At 40.9% G+C, this 19055-nt stretch overlaps 1 protein-coding gene and 1 long non-coding RNA gene across 2 annotated transcripts; one reads left to right on the top strand and one right to left on the bottom strand.

Annotated features, from left to right (window-relative positions):
- Nucleotides 1–1181: 1181 nt before the first annotated feature.
- kcnk6 (potassium channel, subfamily K, member 6) lies at nucleotides 1182–16861 on the bottom strand. The gene is made up of 3 exons (XM_004569604.4): nucleotides 16413–16861; nucleotides 8598–8990; nucleotides 1182–2689 (listed from the first exon to the last, which is right to left on the bottom strand). Exons 1-3 carry the CDS (start codon nucleotides 16726–16728, stop codon nucleotides 2448–2450), a joined length of 951 nt encoding a protein of 316 aa, XP_004569661.2. The 5' UTR covers nucleotides 16729–16861; the 3' UTR covers nucleotides 1182–2447.
- On the top strand, nucleotides 16850–18523 carry LOC143412504 (uncharacterized). Its single transcript, XR_013093030.1, has 3 exons — nucleotides 16850–16915; nucleotides 18175–18284; nucleotides 18432–18523. It is a non-coding gene; the product is annotated as an uncharacterized LOC143412504 (long non-coding RNA).
- The last annotated feature ends 532 nt before the right edge of the window (nucleotides 18524–19055 follow it).

Raw genomic sequence — 19055 nt, 5'->3', positions numbered from 1 at the left:
AAATGTACTTTTATCCATGTTCATTCACTCATGAGCTGCTGTAATGTGAATCAAATGCCCGAATTGCCACCTCAGCATGCAGTCAAGACTCTACAGTCTAGACCTAATTTTATTCAGGTGTGTTGCAGCAGGGACACATTTAAAAGTTTCAGGACACCGGCCCTCGAGGGCTGGAGTTTGACACCCGTGCCTTAACGCATCGAGCTGCTGCCGTGCGATTGGCTGATATTTGCATGAACAAGCAGATGAGCAGGTTTACGGTACAAAGTGGCCCCATGAATGCACATGGAAATAAGATTATGTAAGCTGGCCAACTACCAGTTCAGCATACCAGTAACTGAACTTAAAATGGATTCTAATGCATTCACACACTTCAGTAAAACACACACTATACCCAAAAGGAAACTGGCACAAATCCAATGTTTGGCTTTGCTCTCACTTAAACTCTGAGTGAAACAGTTGAAATGAAACTAGTTGGGCATTAAAGCAGACCTGATATTTTCATTTCCAGCATCATATTTTCCACTTTGACCTTTACTAAAATAGCTTTGCATGACTCTCAGGTCAAAAATAAACTTACCTTATTCTAGGCTTTGGTGCAAACGCTCAGTTGCTTTAACACAAGGGTGGCGGAACTCCAGACTTCAAGGGCTGGTGTCCTGCAGGTTTTAGATATAATCCTGGGTCAATACACCCGAATCAAAGGATTAGTTGATTACCAGGCCTCTGGAGCACTTCAAGACATGTTGAGGAGGTAATTTAGCCATTTAAATCAGCCATGTTGGATTAAGGACACATCTAACACCTGCAGGCCACCATCCCTTGAGGCCTGGAGTTCCCCACTCCTGCTTTAACTCATCTACCTTAAGTCAGATGATTTGGTTTTTGATTGGCTGTCCCTTAAAAAACAGGGTTGAACAGCAGACAACACAAAACAGCTTTTAGCTCATTATTTGCACATATTAATCTTGCACCGTTACACACGTAAAGCTTTTAAACATCACCCTCATTTAGTAGCACCCAACCTTGTAACAGTAAGGCAAAATAAGAATCAGTTGTTATCCTTTAAATAATGACTTGAGGGGTTTTTTTTGTAACTTCTACAGTTCTTATATGTAACATTTTAAGATTCTGAAAAGGTACAAATGCTGTGAATTGAAGAATAAAAAGACAAACATGGCAACACATTACAAAGTTTCTTTAATTTACAACTTTTCATAGTGAATACAAGCTACATTTTACTACACTACAACACACACACACAACTTATTTTACAGTATCGGATAACTTCACTACTTTTAACTTTACTGTTCACATCAGTTTTACTATTAAAGTGCATTTCAAGTGTTTCTCTGATGGACACCATTCCAGATGTTTGAAGTCACAGATGTGGACAGGTTTTTGTTTGAAAATTTGGTTCTCTCTTAAAATTATTCACCACAATTAAACGCTCAGTTTTATTTATCTGGTGTCATTTTCTTTTCTTCATCCTTTGTTCACTCCCTCCATTCTTATGTTGAACATTTAAAGACATAATTATCAATGTTGCATTACATACAGGCAGACGCTAGGGGGCAGCAGCATAAAGCAGGAGGTAAACTGCTCATCTGTGGCTTCCTTGCTCTTCATGACCTACCCACATAAAAACGACTACTTAAACAATGTCTGATTAAATAAGATTCCCCTTAACGCTCCTGCTGCTTCAAATACTCAATCTGAGGTAATGATCTCAAGCTTTAATAAGTTTAATTTATTGCAGTTGTGATCATTTGTGGTGTAAAGATAGAAAGGTTCAAACTAGCTCAAGTCTGACAGTGCTATGAACATAGATGGATGAATAGGTGGGAGGTGTTTTGACCAGGAAGAAGAATAAGGAGATAAACAATGAATGCACCCACATAAAAATGTAAAATATTCAGCTTCAGCACAAATACATTAAAGACAATATTTGTTTGTCAGTGAGACAAACCTGTCGCAGAAAAGCAAGAAGACCAAAGAGGAAACAAAAAAGGTAAAAAACCCCCCAAAAACAACAACAACAACAACTAAACTGTATCAGAAGTTTTAGGCCGAAGCCCATCATGTGCAATCCTGACTGTAAACAGCACAGTTACACTGGTGTGTCAGAGGGAGATGTTTTCCTTTTAGCCCTGGTTGGGAGAATCTGTCCCTGTGTGCAACACGAGGTGCAATACCCACTCCTAAACTCTTTGGTGGCCCTCTATTTCTCAAATACTCAATCCTGAAACTCATCTCAATCCTCCTTAATGTTTCCTCCAATGGATTTTTTTAAATGAGTTGAAAAGGAAGAAAATAAACAAGAAGAAGGAAAAAAAAGAAAAGAATTCAGAATCAGCCCACCAAGTCCTCATGTTCCATCAGTGGTTCAAGACGTAAGGATTTGTGAGAGATGGAGCTTCTTTCCCTTTTCTCTCCGTCCTCACAGCTCAGCCCCTGTTGATGGTGTTGTAGGACACCTGTGATCCCGGCTCAAGGTGATTGCTGGCACCCTTTTCTGTCTGCCTCTGGGGACTCTCGCCGTGATCCACGATGGGCTCTCTGTCCTCATCCGGGTCAGAATCTTCACAGCGAGGCAGCTGTAGCATGGTAGTCAGGCCATGCACATCAGACATCTTGTGGAAGGTGCGTAGCAAGAGGTACATCATCATCAGACCCAAGAACAGGTACACTGGAGACAGAGAGAGAGAAGCCAGGAGGGAAGGGATGGATTTTTTTTAAATGCAAGGATATTTAATAGAATTTGACTGGTGATTAATTTCGATAAATGTTTCAGCCTTTCTGCTGTGGCTCCAAATACCACATAAAACCACATGTAGGTATTCTCTCTTTGACTGTGCTGGTGATCTGTTTATTATGCAACACTGAGGTTGGAAAAAGCAATACTGCAGCAGGTGTGATACTAAATCTATCAGCTTATGAAAACCAGCAGGTTATGAAAATGTTAAAGCTCTTTACAGCTTTTAGGCATTGGTACACTACCAGTACATGCAACCACAAATAGCTGTGTGGTGCATTATGTGCAGAATTTAAAGTATATTATTTGTTGGTATTAATTAAAAATAAATACTACAAAGATGCATGGTTACTTTATGATCTTAGACAAGCAAGAAACTTACAAACTCATGTAGCTGGTAAAGAGAAAATAAGTCCGAATACACTTGACTAACAACCAATTTTTAAACATTCATTTAACCAAAAGGAGAACAAAAGTGCCCTCAAGGTGGCAAAGGTGAAAATAAAATCTCAACCTTTGTTACTTCTGCTCTGATTCTTGCGAGTGCCTTAAAGAAATCCGTGTGGTTTTACTGTGTAATGTGTGCATTAAGCGGCGTTCAGGCCATGAGCAGCAGTCACTCACAGCACAAGCAGGCCAGCTCTAAGAAAACATCATTCGATGTTACAAATGTAACGCATGTTTCATATGAATTAGTCTGACTAGGAGTTTGAATCTTGTTCTCACAGACTATAAAACTCATCATGGTTAAAAACAGCAGCTGGTGATGAGTTTAAGATTGGTTTAAACTCCAAACTTCCCAGAAGATTTACCTCTCACTGTATCTGTGTAGGTTGCCAGTCATTCAGGTTATGGTAGTTTTATTTAAAGGCTAGCAAGACTTGTTTTTTAGGTTCGGGGATTCCCGGGTATTTATTTGCAGTGCAGTGGAAGAGCCCTGCAGCAGTTGGCGAGTTGTTTTGACTTGTTCTTACTTAGGCAGCGATCAGTCTCTTCAGTTTGCAAGTTAATAGGGTCAAGCTGGCAGCTACGATCAGTTTGTGATTATAGATGTTATTGGTATAAGTTGCCAAAAGGTTGTGCTTATTGGTGCAAACTAACTCAGACTGATTGCCAACATACTGGGAATCAATCTGTTTTTAAAGTAGACAGCAATTACTTGCAAACAGTCACAAATCAGAGAGCGATTCCAGTCAGTCACCGTGACTGTTTGGAGAAAGTTTGTCTCCCACCAGGCAACCTGTGCATAAGGTTAACAAGGTTGTTCTTCTTCAACTAACCAAGGTGCATATTTATCCAGCATGTCCTGGGTCTGTCCCAGGATTTCCTCCTACTTGGACATGCCTGACACCCAAGTATGAGGGTATTAGGCCAAACTAAGGTTTTGTTTGCTCTAGAACATCGTTTCTACAACTTGACTGCAGTCGACCAGTCGATTGGACATGATTTGGAAAGGCACGCACACACACGCACACACAGAATAAGTTAGCAAAAACTGATGTATTCAACTGTACAAAATACGTTTCAACATGTCTGAAGCCTTTAAATAGCATAGCTTTATAGTAAACTTCACTGTACGTATTGCATTCAACCTTAATTTCACACAATCCTGCAAAGAATGACTTAAATACCATCAGCAGGAGCGATGGAAAACTCGTAATTCTCATAATGCTCAAGAAAATGGCACGACGACTGAAAATGATAGAAACGTCTTTGCTAACAGAAAACTGCTTAAGCACCCTGTCCAGAAGATTACCTACTCTCATTTACCACATCTGCATTATTTTCTGAGTTATACATAAATATATATAGTTGTATACAAACGGCAAATGTAAAGTGACAGAACACAGTCCTATAGCATGCAAACGTAGGTCTGCAACGCTCTTCAAAGCACCTACACTGCTACCAATGCATAACCATGACAGCATATTTAGAAGGAAGAGGAGCTAAAGTAGTTTTTCAGTTTTCAAAATAGGTTCCTTTTCAATTTTACCACACAGCACTTCGGCTGAGGAACAATGCATCAGGCTGCAGTCTGTCACTAATCCTCTCCAGAACCACCAGGGGCTGTTTGGGTTAATCTGACTCGACCTACACTGTTATATAAAGCAGCCTGAGGGACAAGAGAGCAACATCGCCGGTCCCCGTGAGCTACTCCACTCGGCCTCCTTCCAACCTGAAGTCAAGGGATTAGCTGTGGGCAACACGAAAGAAAACACAGCTTTCAGCAGAGCTCCTGAGCTCCTCATCAAAATGAAACACGTTAACAGGTGAGATCAAAGGAGTTAAAGTACTACAGGGTGAATTTTCCTTCCTAGTTAAGTTGCTGGAGGAAAATTAAAGAAACTGTGTGAAATGCTGCATTCTCTCAATCCTGTAAACAGCAGAGCTCATTCATCCCAGTGTGTGTCTGTCAGATATTCACTGTAGATATTCACTCTGACCGAGCCCACAGAAAAAACAAACAGCAAGCCTGCTTTTAGACACAAAGGTCATTCCAGCTCTGACTCGATTACCGAAAGGAAGCCCACAAAGAAGCTGAACAACAACAGCCGACTATGGAAATAACCTCCATCATGTGATAACAGAGTTTTTTTGATTGCCAGAAAAAACAGACGGGCATCTAAGTAAGGTTTTAAACACGACGCACACATGCACATTTGACTCATATGGGAATACCCTCCTACACAGCGGTGGGCAATTGAGAAACGGGGACTGTCGTGACAGAACTCAATTCTGCTCATAATTATCTCTTTATAAGCTTATTAGTGCAGCCCTCTCACAAATACCCCTTCCATAATATCATACACTAATAAACATGTTATGGAAATGCACTCTATAAAGAGCACAGTCTTCATTTACTAATAAAACAAACAGTTTAGAAGCTCGACTTTAACTGATAACTGTTAACATCAGCCTGTTAAAATGCTCAGAGAGCCTTAACATGCAGATGTTAAGTGTGTATTGATCACCACAGTCACCTCCTTATTTTAGCTGCACTGTAAAGTATGGCGAGTGTTGGTGCAGAATGAAAAGGATTTGAATGCATGCACCAGAGTTCATAATTATCCCAATAATTACAGCGATTTTCAGACACAATTGGGAGATGTTGGTCAAAGTCAGAGAAATGAAAACCCTCCAGAAGGCGAGGCAGTCTTAATGCTCATAAGTAACCTTCAAACACCTGTGAGCATTTATCTGTCATTTTTATAGCATTACCTAAATTAACTTTTATTTCATTGGGTCACAAGAAAAAAAATGCACGCATAGAATAATAGATTTCAATTCAACTCCATCCTGAAGACAAGAGCTCTTTGTTTCCTATGCTTGGCATGGACATGGATGTCTATATACCACTAAACAAAAAGGTCTTCCGGGGTTACGTGGGCTATAATTACAGCCGATGATTGATCTAAGCACTTACGCCCGACTTCACAGTCTGAGTGCTGTTGCACTTACCGAAGAACAAACGTCAAAGTCAGATATCACTTTATTTTGTTTTTGTGCGATTCTCCTCAAAGTCAGCTCAACTTCAAACGAGCTACACAGAAGAGTGAACTTCAATTTACAATTTATGAGGAACCGCCAACCTGTCAACCCTGACTTGGTAGCGAGAAAAAGGCAGCGAGAGGTGTTACTTCTCACATCAGAGGTGAGAATGAAGACAAAGCCACAAAGGTCAACTTCTGTCAGAGCAGCAGGACAAAAAAAGATTCAAGAGATTTTAATTATCTGTGAGTGTAGAACATATTGCCAATATGTTCTACACTCACAGATCTCAATGCATCTCATGCAGTTCCTTTCATTGCATTGAATCCAGTTCTCTTTTTAAAAAAATACTATCAACTTTTCGGCCCCCAGTACTTCTCTCTTTAATGATTTTTGGAAAGACCGCCCTCCTCTCACTCTGTGCTTCTGCAGGTGTTTCAGATATTGTGGTGGACCTGCTCCCCTTTACAGCTCTGCAGGCATGTAGCAGCTACGTGTGACCCTCACAAGCAAACCACAGCAACCTCGGCGTGTGCCATGTACCCAGGTTATCAACCATTGCTACCACACCCACAGGTGCAGTGGAGTTTCAGCTATATTCTTAGCCATCATCAACATCAAAGCACAAACACCATGAAACAACCGGCTTTCTATCATGCTGGAACAAATTTAATGTTTTATTTTAATTTATGTTAGAGGTAAATAAATGATACCTTTTCTTTTTAGTGCAAGTCACAGGTCACATACAGTGTGTTTGGTGGTTAGTTACAGGAGCTGTCCAGGTTAAAAACCTGGTTGCTCCCATGTATTTACTCATCTTTAGTCACCACAGTTCAAACAATGCGTGGAGATTTTCCAGTAAATAAAAGGTTCACATTCAAAGCACACTGTACTGGATGTATTATTCTATCCATGATTACCTTCTTCCCCACCTCTCTTTGTGTATTTCATTTCACCCTATTCTTAGCATACTACTGTGCAAAATTTTAAAGCAGAGTTAAAATTTTGGCTGGACTGTGTGCGGCATCACAGGCACGCATATCCTCGTGCACATGCAAGTTTTTATACAGAAATTTCAGACATGAATATAGTCACCTAAGCACTGAACCCCAACTCAGAAGGTTGCTTTTACTTATTTATGATACATTTACTGTGAGATTAGGACTAAGATTAAAAATGGTGGTATGCAATTTTAAAGCATGTTTGTAAGACCCGACTCTGAGCTTAAACATGCACTGATATGAGCTCTGCTGTGCTCTGGGACATGATGAGACAACACCTTCTTCTCAAAAATACAGATAAGCAGTCTTAAAGAAGAGGTGTGTTAGCCTGGGACTGTGACTTCAGGGCCATGTCGTTACTAATGACTTCCACATAAGTTGATCCACTAAAGTGAAGTGGATCAGCGAGCAACTTTGGATAGAATAAATCCACTTAAAACATAGTTGGACAGCTTGCACTTCATCTGTGTTAGCATAAAATCCAAACCAAATAAAAGCTTCACTTTCAGACCATAAATGAAAGATTGAAGCAGTTGCCATAGCACCAAATATTAGTTTTGAATTCAGCATCTTAAAACCTCGCTCCTCACAGCCAGAGGTGACCGTATTTGGATGAAAAGGTGGAGTAATACGTTACAGACTAGAGCTAAATTGTAGTAGTGTCTGCTAATCAGTGCCAAGTAATAAGGGGTGCACAGCTGATAGAAATATAGTCTTGATCAAGATAATCATCTTGATATCATCTGCTGTTAGGAATGATCTTCTTGTGGCCACTAGATGAGCTGCAGTTTTCAGCTCTTTGTTTGATTTTTTCAGAATCAGATTATGTTTATCTGTACACAAAGAATTTGTCTGTGTCATTACAAAATTAGCTTTCTATTAGCTTAACTTAACCTTAGTCTGCTTCCTCCTAACTGTGGTTATCAGCAGTATACTAAGTGGATTCACATCAGTTTTTGTTTTTTTTCATTATTATTTTATGTTAGAATCTGGCCGATCTGATGATATTACAGATTCATTTCTCTTTTTCTAAGCCAACTTTCCTAACTCTGTGTCCTAACTCAAATTTGACCTGAGCCCCTTACACAGAAATTATACATGAATTGTTAAGCGTTAATGCGTTATGTTTTAATAACAGGCAAGTCTGACATGATCAATGAGAAAATCTGTGTCTGTGAAAGTAATGTAACATCGGTTTGATTAGAAGCAAGTCCCCCGCCTGTAAGAAAAAGAGCCAAAAATTACTTTAACAATGTGGTTTATCTGAGCTGTAAGCTGGTTCAGCCCGTGGCTGCACTCTAATTGAGTGCACTGGATGAATGCATTTCTAGTCTACAAACAAACGGACTCACCCATGACAGCACCAAGATACAGTGTCCTATACTTCTGCTCTGGCTGCATCCCTGGCACAAAATCCCCCAGTCCAATGGTGCACAGAGAGATGAAACAGAAGTAGACGCCATCCAAAAAGCTCCAGGACTCCTCCAACTTGGTGAAGATGGCTGCTGGCACCACAAAAAAGCACAGCACCACCAGAAACAGCAGCAACACAAAGTGGACAGCAGTGGCGGGCCGAGGCTCCAGGCCTGATCTCTGAAGCAGGCTCACCGGAGCGAGGACCAGAGGGTACAGGAGCCTCTGGACACAGGCGGTGAGCACCAGCATGGTAAAGGGAACTCCTAACAAGGCGTAGAAGATGGAGAAAGCTTTCCCAGTGTCAGACAGAGGAGTGGATTGACCATAACCTGGAGGAACAGCAACATGACAAGTTTTAGAGGAAGTGGGAAATTAGATGAGATGATAGAAAAGACACGATAGAAATTGTTGTGCTTTTTCTTTACGAGAGTCATTCAATAAATCTAAATGTAATTTAATTAAAAACATTAATGTAACACTTTAAAATATTTGAGCTGTATTGTGATTTTGCAAGCTGCTATTTCTGGTGCTGTTGAACTGTATTGGATTACAAAAAAGGGATCTTATGTATTTTGTCCTTACTGATATAACTCAGATGCACAAAAACAATATATAAACAGTATAATGCAGTCAAATCAGCAGCCTCCACATTGATCATCAGCACTCAAGTCAATACAGCTCCAAAGCTTTCTAGCAAAAATGGAGCATTATAACATTAATGAGTTACTGGACAGCTGTAGAGCATAAAAATAGATTAATGTGCTAATGAGCACACTGATGTTACAGAGTCAGGTAGAGTTATTGGCTGCAACAGCAGCACGTAATTTGCCCCAGACTTTTTAACTTGAAGCTACAGAAAAACAGCAGCTTTAGTCAATGTCAGGGTACCAGTGCTGGTAGGAAGAAAATAAAATTCAGACTCCAGCATAAGCAACTCACTGAGGATCTGTCACAACTGCCTACAGGGATTATCTACCAGCAGAAGTGAAACTACTGCAAATGAATCTTCTGCTGGAGCTTTAACCTGGTGGCGTGATATAAAAGCTTTACAGCAACACAAAGGATAGGAACGAAAACAACAGCTGAGTGCAGTTAAAAGTACCTCAGACTGAAAACACTGACGCACAGAGTACTGACCAGAGAAAGATAAGACCAGAAAGGACTGTATCCTGTAAAACTGTTTATACAGTGTAAATATATATGTAAATAATCCGCCGGGGTGGGGGTTAGGAAGTTCCTTTATATTTGGTTTGTGCAAACAGCACACCATCTGCTGTATGTGATCACAAAACATTAGGTTACTACACAAACGCCAGAAAACAGCTTTCATTTTAAAATGGAGCTATAAAACAACCATCCAGCCCGCCGCCTGTGCAGAACATCTGTAGCCCTTTAAATTACAGCTGTTTGAGAAAAAGTCTGAATTCTGCCTGCATTTATTTAAATAGTATTTTTAGCCTGTAAAAGAATGACACAAACATTCCTGAGTAATAAAGAAAACATTATTATCCAGTCCTGCCATAATAACGTTATCCAAATCACTGGCCACATTTGGATGATGTGTTTACAAAGGTGCTGCCGGGTGTTCAAAGTACAAAGCTGTCTTTGTCAAAATCATCTCCAAAGGACATGAGCTGTGTGTAAAGTGTACGACTACAAAAACCTGGGCAAATGTTTCTATTGCCACAGACTGGTCTGCTGTCTGCAGCGTGAACGTGGTCACAATGTTGATGAGACAATGTTGATGTGCACGCTAAGAACGAGCACAGCCTTTGTTTTCTAGGGGGTCGTGAACTCATGCTTTAAAAACATGACGCGTTTCACAAACTAAAGATTTGATGTCACTTTGACTACAGAGCAGCTGAGATGACGACACAATCTCCTGTCAGTTAAACCGAAGCCTTCGGGCGTTTAACAGAGTTCAGCGTGAGCTCTCTTTCAAAGCAAGCACAGGTTCAAGGCAGATGTAGCTAAAGTTACTGTGACGTTACACACACGCGCACACATATGCAGTGGACTATACTCATTCAGACAGCAGCAAATACCATAGAAAGTACCATTTCCCACTTTTAGTGTAAACTGGAGGGCTTGATAACGGACACATGGAACCGTTTATCTCTGCTGATGAAATCTGCATCACTCTGACCGAAGCAGACCGCTCCACACGATGATGCCCAGTGCTGATATTGCCCGTTGGTTTGATGTATTTGGCTTTGATCTGACTTTGCAGTTGTCACTTCAGTAGTTGTCACAAATAGATTACATTGAATTAACACCCTTTTACCCTGTTATGCCTCTGACACTACCAAAGCTCCACTTAGAGCCTCAGTGAGATTATCTGAACTAAAGTTTCTATCCAGGGGCATATTCAGTGCAAAGGGTACACAAAATTAGATAAGACAAATACATTTCAAGTTCAAGTTCAAGGTTCTTTATTTGTCACATGCATATTTAAAGCCATGGCATGGTTGGAGATAACGTTTCTCATATTTTTTTAAAACCAGCAAAACACAGGAGCTTACAGGCCTGTCTTAGTGTGGAGCTATTGTTCTTTGTGTTGTTTGTATTGCATATATACACACACAAACATTAGAAGACTGAATCAAGAATGTAAACAAATCAGGGTAAAAAGTATCGCCCTGTAAAATGGATTTGGGAAATTGAAAATTTTGCTTCTCTTTGTGATCGTTTTCCATGTTTTATGATCATTGCACAGTTATTAGCACCTCGCTCCTTTTTTTGGTAGCTTCTTGATAGCGCTGCAGTTTTGATGTAGATCTGTGGCCATCTTTCTGTCACACCTTAGTAGTTTGTGTTCCTGGTCACTTTGTCCTTGTCATTTCTGCTCTTATCTTCAATGCTTTTGTGTCCCTGGGTGTGTGCGCAGAGTGTTTGATCAATGATGTCAGCCTCTGACTAGAAGGCATGTAAAATCACATGGAAGCTGTTGTTTGGCGTTTAAAATCTGACAATATGCCATTTATCCAATGTGCAGTGTAACATTTCATCCACTCGGTCCCAGCTATACCGGCTCATCAGCTGTTAGCTGCCTGCAGACTTTTTAGTAAGTCCCCCTCCCACCTTTGCTCTGTCCAAAAGTTCAACAGTGACACTGACAAACATTACAAAGAACATGAGCTGGAGGTTTTCTCCCTGCTGTTAGGGACACATGTCAGTCACTAAAGCTTAAATCTAGACGTGGTGTGTGGTAAAGCAGGTTGAAATTTTTTTTAATTACTCCCCAAAATGTCCACTGATCGTAAAAAAACAAACAAACTATTGTTCCTTCTACTCAACATACTTGTTGGAGTGAGAGACTATAAATTTCACTATCTAAGTGCATCTGCTGCTTCCTCTTTTTGCCTTGAATTGAGTACCGGCATGTTAAAAAAAACTCAGTGAGATCATAACGCAGCTAAACACGTTACACCATTTAAGGAAGTGTCACCCAGCCTCTGCTGAACACAAAGGGCCATTCTGTTCTGCTTCATGCATGAATTTGCATTTCTTCAGCGATCATGCGCCAGTGTCATTTATAACAGCAAGCCTGTGAATGTGACCGCCTTCGCAGCAGTTTGCCAACACAGCGGAGCAGCAGTGCAATAAGAGCGGCACGAAGACAGCTGCTGCAGATGTTTGATTGTGACAGTCGTCAAAAACTGTCAAGCTCAAGTCGCCAACTTGACAGCTAATTTCTTACAGTTTTATCTTAAACAGTTAGTTTACTCTTTAGGTTGGTTATACACACAGAGACACTGGGAAGACTCAAACATGAGGGCGTAGCAGACACATCGTTTGCTCTGTAGTTTGACCTTCGCCCATTATTTTCTAGTCATTGATACATGCATACTCTTTCTGTAACTTTAAAGCTAGAATTAAAATCTAAGTGTACAGGTTTGTATCTAGTATGTCTTTAACATTAATTCAGATTTGCCACCACATCACAAGCTAGTGTGAGACAGTGGCAATATACTGCAATATCTTTGAAGTATAGCACAAAGGGAGGCAATATTGCCATGTTAATATTGAATAATAATGATAATTCGCACAAAGATACAGCAATGATAGATAATTCCAGCTTTTTTGGGGTATTTATTTATTTTTCAGTTACAAAGATATCATGATATACTGTGCATAATTGTTTTGCAATGTATCACAGAGTCACTGGATTGTCTGACCATACCGTGATAATAACATGTCACGAGTTAATCTGAGTCCTACCCCTAGTCTCATCAGAAATACCCTGAGTATTCAATTCAATTTTATTTCATTCATAAAGCGGTAAATCACAACAACAGCTGCCCCGAGGTGCTTTATAATTGTAAAATAGAGCCTCTACAATAATAAAGAGAGAAATCCCAACAAGCAAACAAGCCCCTTTGAGCAAGTATCAGTTAACAGTGGGAAGGAAGGCTCCTTTTTAACAGAACCGGGCTCAGGGAGGGGCAGTTATCTGGACTGAAAATCTGTCACAGTTCCTACACTATACAGAGGCACAGCAGTGAGTGTTTAAAACCTATCTGTAAAACACAGTGGAGACTCTGTCATGGTTTAGATCTGCATTTCAGCCACAGATGTTGGCGATCTTGTCACAATTGATGGAATTACGAATGCAGAAAAGTACCGTCAGACTTTTATCAACCATGCAGTGCCATCTGGAAACAGTCATTCCAAACACACTAACAGTACAAAAAAAGCACACAAAGCTAGTTTTCCATTGTGTTTTTCTCCATCAGTCATAGGTTGGCTCCATCAGCGCCTGGACCTTAACATAATGCATTTCAATTCTACTGTGTATCACATATGGTGATTCAAAGGGCTTCACATGCATAATTTAAAAAAAAAATAAATAAAAATAAAAATAAAAATTGTCCACATATAAAAATTCAAAAACTGCAACAGATGGATCCCCAATTTTTCTGTCAGGAGTACTGAACAGATTACAGTTTGGCAGTGGAGGAGCTAAAAGGGCATGTTGGACTATGAGGAGACAAAATGTCAGATATGCAACATTGTACAAGTTCAAGTAAGATTTTATATATATGAGTATTTTAACTTTAGTTCTGTAGGATACCACAAGCCAGTGTAGCTGAGACTGGACCAATACACTGTGTTTTATAACACAGAGATTTGCAAAACAGTTGCTAAAGAAACTGTAAGCACCAAAGTCCATCATTTTACATAAGCTGGTCTGAGTGGAGAATAACAATTCTTTCTTCCCAAACTGATAACTGCAATACCATGAGGATAGAGTGGCAGTTAGTGGAGCAGCGTGACAGAATAGAGCAAATAAGCACTAAATATCCAAACAGGAGCTTTAAATGTCCTCCAAGAAGCCTGAAGAACTGATCCTGAGACTAATTAAAGAAATTACAAGAAAGCGTGGCTAAGAGAGTTCAGGCTGTGCTGGCGATTAAAGGCGATCAGACCGAATGTTGACTCTCAGGTTCATCAGAATTGTACAAACTCCGCTTTTGCTTTATGCACTGAATTTACATTTATGTTTGCACAGGTTTCAATAAAACATTGCATTCCCATTTTCCTGGCAAAATTAAGAAATAAGGACAGGCTTGAGACTTTTGCACAGCACTGTACTTCACAGCAATTAAAAATCAAAACAAAAAGTATGACCTGAATGCCATCTCATTACAAACCGCCCATCTGGCTTGGCTTGTTTTTCTAGTCATTTTTCTTTCAGCTGAGGTTAATTACGTGGCTGAAACTGCAGCTTTAATCACAGACACGAGAACGTTGTGACAAACATTTTTCCTTCCTGTTACTTAACATCTCAGAACATGCCTTGCTGGCAGGCCCACCATGCACTGCTTTTGCATTTTGCCTCAACATCCTGTTTAAACAGGAAATACATAAAATTAAGTGCACATTGTACCATTTTACTGGGTGTTGAAAAAATGTAGGTAAATGTGCATTTTTAATGGCAATAACTAAACCGGCTGAGAAGCTCTGGAAGCAGAGCGTGAATTTGTACCTCTGAACGACAGACAGCTCTGCGGCTCGGCTGAGAGCGTCCCACAGAGGCCCAGTGTGTCTAATTAAATGTCAAGGGTGTTGTTTTATGACACTGTGTACCCACAGCAAACCCTCACTGGATATTTTCGACAACACGAGGAGCTATTTGGTAAAAATGCATGAAAAATAAAACGAAATGTGTAGAATGAAGGGCTTTTTAAATGCAGGATTTTGTTAATCCATGTTTAGCTGCCCAGACAAGGATCGAACCAATCTTTGCTCAAACCTTTTTTCAGCGGAAGTTTTCAATGAATTTTTTTTCCCCCCAGCCTGGGACCAGAAAACCTACTGATAATGTACAGTCATGTGAAAAAGGAAGTTTTCACTGGTCTCTGCACAATCTGGTCAGAGCATTTGAGCATTTGTGTCAACAATTTCACCAGATTCCCAGGAAGCATGTGGAATTGTTAACATCCCTGCAAACTCACCCCAAGGTCAGACTGTGCAATGCCCAACAACTACATCTGAGACTCCACAGGCCCCAGAGTGGGTGGCTTCACAAAGATGTGAGGGACTGCTAATTATACAGAAAACCTTTAAGTTACTGAATCACTTAGTTTTCTTTTCTTTTTTTTAAAGAAACAAGAGTCCTTTGAATACTCTTTTTCACATGATTGTATATTTAACTCCCGTGATTGCAATGACACCATAGAATAATTTGCCAAATTTTAAGGTTATTTGTAATGAAATTCTTGCATTGTCACTTAACTTCTCTCATAAAGTAGCAGGACTTAAGAGGAAGCCTAAACCCTCTGTTTTAATGTGAAATGATCTGATCCTACATTTCCCATCATGCAGCAGTATCTACTCTGGTTCTGTCATAAGCTCTCCAGTTATGACTTTAAAGTCTCCAAGCCCATTTCCAACACACAGACACCGCTGATATGAATTTTGCGTGTACAGAATACCATTTTCCCTCCAGCCTAAAGCCTGAAAAACAAAGCAAATATATAAACAACTAAACTAATCGTATCACCAAACACTTAAGTAACTAGGATTTGGTGCAATGTGCTTTATATTTGGGCCTGCAGGTAAGTGAGTCGTTCAAGGCCAGCAGAACACCACAAAGAACCCAGTGTGGACAACCTGGCTGGTCCCACAAAAACCTCTGTGATGTATTCTGCTCTCACCTTCACTTCCTGTAACATCCAGGTCAGGCTGCTACATACCGAACACCGAGCAGGTGCTCAGATCGCACAAGACCCACGAATATTTTGGTAACATCACCGATGTATGATAATCAATTTATGATAATCAATTTCCCCTTTTCTTAAATACCTGCTTTCATACTTTCAAAGTAAGACCAGAAATAAATCACATGATGAGGGAATTTCCCTCATCTACACGCAGATTTGGGAATTTTACAGATTTACAGATTAAAAGGAAACAACGTATAGTGGAAACTTTTTTCTCCCCTGAGGTCGATACATCGGTTTGCGTTTAGATCTTAAATAGCTCAAGCTTTGAGTCACAGCTACAACATCCATAACACGTGGCAACATAACTCCAGAAAACTGCCACCTGCATTTAACCCAGCATTGTTTTTGTGTTTCCCTCCTCACACTAAAGCCACAGACGTCCCCTCAATGGACTGCAGACTTTCTTTGGTTCAGCCTGTTTGCAGTTTACGGTAACGCGTAACACTGCCGAGGCTCCACTGTGCGCAAAAACGCCCTCAGGTGTTTCCTCGCCAAACTTTCTTCACTTTTGTTTGCACTCACCGACAGTGGTGACCAGAGTGTTAGCGAAGAACATGGACGATGCCAGGTCCCAGTTTGAGGTAGCGGAGGCGTTTCTGATGAGGAAGACGCCGTACTTGTTGGCCGCCAGCACTTTGAGCAGAAAGTTTTCGAGGGACGCGGCGCTGACGCAGCTCTGGTTCAAAAACTCCTTCTTCAGAACTTCCATATCATGTCGCAGCTTGTCCTCCATCGGCCGCTCGATGGTGGAGAAAATCAGGGCTCCGAAAAGCAGGTAGATGACATAAAACAATATAAAGCCTACGAGCAACAGCCACGACCTGCCTACTAAAGCCATGTCTTAGGTTTAGTTCTGGAGCTACTCACTCTGTTCCTCTCTTTTCCTCTTTGTGTGAAAACTATTCGGGGGCTGTCCTAATTGAACTTGAACCCCTCCTTGTCACTGCATCCTCCTCCCACAGCAGGAACAGGGGGTGTGTTCAGCTCAGAGTCCGTTGTGCATCCTGGGTCCTGCACGAATCCAGGTGCGTTTATTCGTTTATTAGACTTAAATGATCACATCTTTCCCGTGATACACCCGTCCCTAATTTCAAGAAAAGCCTGAAAAATATTACCACTGTTCTTAAGAATCGCCAGAAAAAAAATATCTCTGTGCTTGTAATAAAAAACGCCTGAAAAGAAAGAAAGAAAAAAAAAGAAAAACTAGAATAATAGCGTCTTTTGGCTTTTGGAATTGAACTCAGGACCTTCTTGCTGTGCGGCGACAGTGCTAGCAGGGATAGCTCAGTGGGTAGAGTGGCGGCCCCATGATTGGAAGGTCGGGGGTTCGATTCCCCTGAACAGCTACCCTGAGGTACCCCTGAGCAAGGTACCGTCCCTACACACTGCTCCCCGGGCGCCCAATGGCTGCCCACTGTTTCACTGAGTGAATGGGTTAAATGCAGAGAGGGATTTTCCCCACGGGGACCAATAAAGTACACTTCTTTCTTAACCACCGTGCTGCCTTACTTACGGAACAGTAATACCGTTTTTTTCTTGCGTATTACGGCCCAAAGTGTTTTTGCTTTTATTTCGCATGTTTTGGGCTCAGAGGAAGTCCACACCCTTCCACACATTTAGCCCTCCTGTGTCCTCCTCTGAATGTGCCATTCAATATTTTGATAAGCAGAAGAAAAGTCATTCTGGATCCTGATGATGATAAGAAGAAAACACCCTATGAAATCCGCTAAATTCTTTCAGTGTTCATATCTTTGTTCAGTAGTTCTTCATGTAAACTGAGTCTATTCTGCCACGGAGGAATTCTGGTCAGTTTCCATGATATCCATGATCATCCCACTGCCTTTCCACAGCATTTTTAATGCTCACATGGACAAAAGATGTATGATGATTTATTCTTGGACTATATTAGAACTGTTTATCTTGATTTAAAATTCAAAATAATCTTTATTTGTCTTACACTGGGCCTTTGTGTGGCACCTCAGTTCATCCTCTATCTGAAAGGTTGTTTTACTACCTTTACCCCTCCCTTTAAGAAAGTTTTTCGTTTTGCTGCTGATCAACTGCTGCTCACTGAACAACACCTGAACAACAGGTGGGTGGAGCTGTTGTGCTTGAGCTGACCAGGTACTGATGCCATCATAGAGAGCCAGGGAGAGAAAACCCCCCAAAACTGTTTGAAGCATGAGCTTTTGGCTCAAAGGGATTGCTTGTACATTCATTGGTCTTATTTTTCAAAACTTCATGTCTCATCCATCCATCCATCTCTTCTGCTTATTCAATTCAGGGTCACAGGGGGCTGCAGCCTTTCCAAGCTACCATAGTGGGGGACATCCTGGACAGCTCGTGACCATTACAGGTCCCCTTTAATTAAAAGTCCCTTCAGCAGCTACAAGTGTGAGTGTAGTAATTTTATCTCTAAGTACACCATGTTACAAAAACATAATTTGTTCCATTTGTTTATTTGAATCTATAGAAACTGCAAGTTAGTCAATGTTTTGGGAAAAACAAAAGTTCAATTATCTGAAATTCATGTCCTTAAAGGGGAAAAAATCCTGCAAAGACCTGACACAGGCCTGAGAGACACATCTGGCCCTTCGGTTGATCCAGCTGTTCATGAAGCCTCAGCAGAAATGGTCACAGTGTAAGGGAGGCTGTCAAGAAGCCCGTCTTAAGGAAGGGAACAGAGAGAAATATGCCAGATTACACTAGAACTGGACTGAAACTGGTCTTATACCGTGATTAAGCCAAATTTAGTCCTAACCCCACCATCATTAGAGCAGCGTGGAATCATCATGACAGAGAACAAGCTGCAAAGAAGCGCTTTGAATGTCCTTCAAGAAGCCTGGACAGCTATGCATGTCATCTGTACTGTATTTCCCACAAATGTTGGACTTCCCCTTTAACTCAAGTTGGCGGAAACTTAACTGATCTGCCGCTTCATGTGAAGGTCAGATGGGAGTTCCTGGGCTGTTCGGCTCTTACCCAGCGGTTACTAGGTACAACAAAACACTCTCACTGTGCTCTGTTTGCTTCTCCTGGAAGTAATCGCTGGCTTGTCTGTGCTGTTTATGCATAAGGCCAGCTGACTCATGCGGTGTAAACGGTGAGGTCAGGGCAGTCTGCTGCTCATCTGCCTGTTTTCTACCCTGCAGTATAAAGCTCTGT

The sequence above is a fragment of the Maylandia zebra genome, linkage group LG14 (genome assembly GCF_041146795.1).
Source record: "Maylandia zebra isolate NMK-2024a linkage group LG14, Mzebra_GT3a, whole genome shotgun sequence".
Lineage (NCBI taxonomy): Eukaryota > Metazoa > Chordata > Actinopteri > Cichliformes > Cichlidae > Maylandia > Maylandia zebra.
The sequence above is the reverse complement of the archived record's forward strand: the minus strand, read 5'-3'. Positions and strand labels throughout refer to the sequence as shown.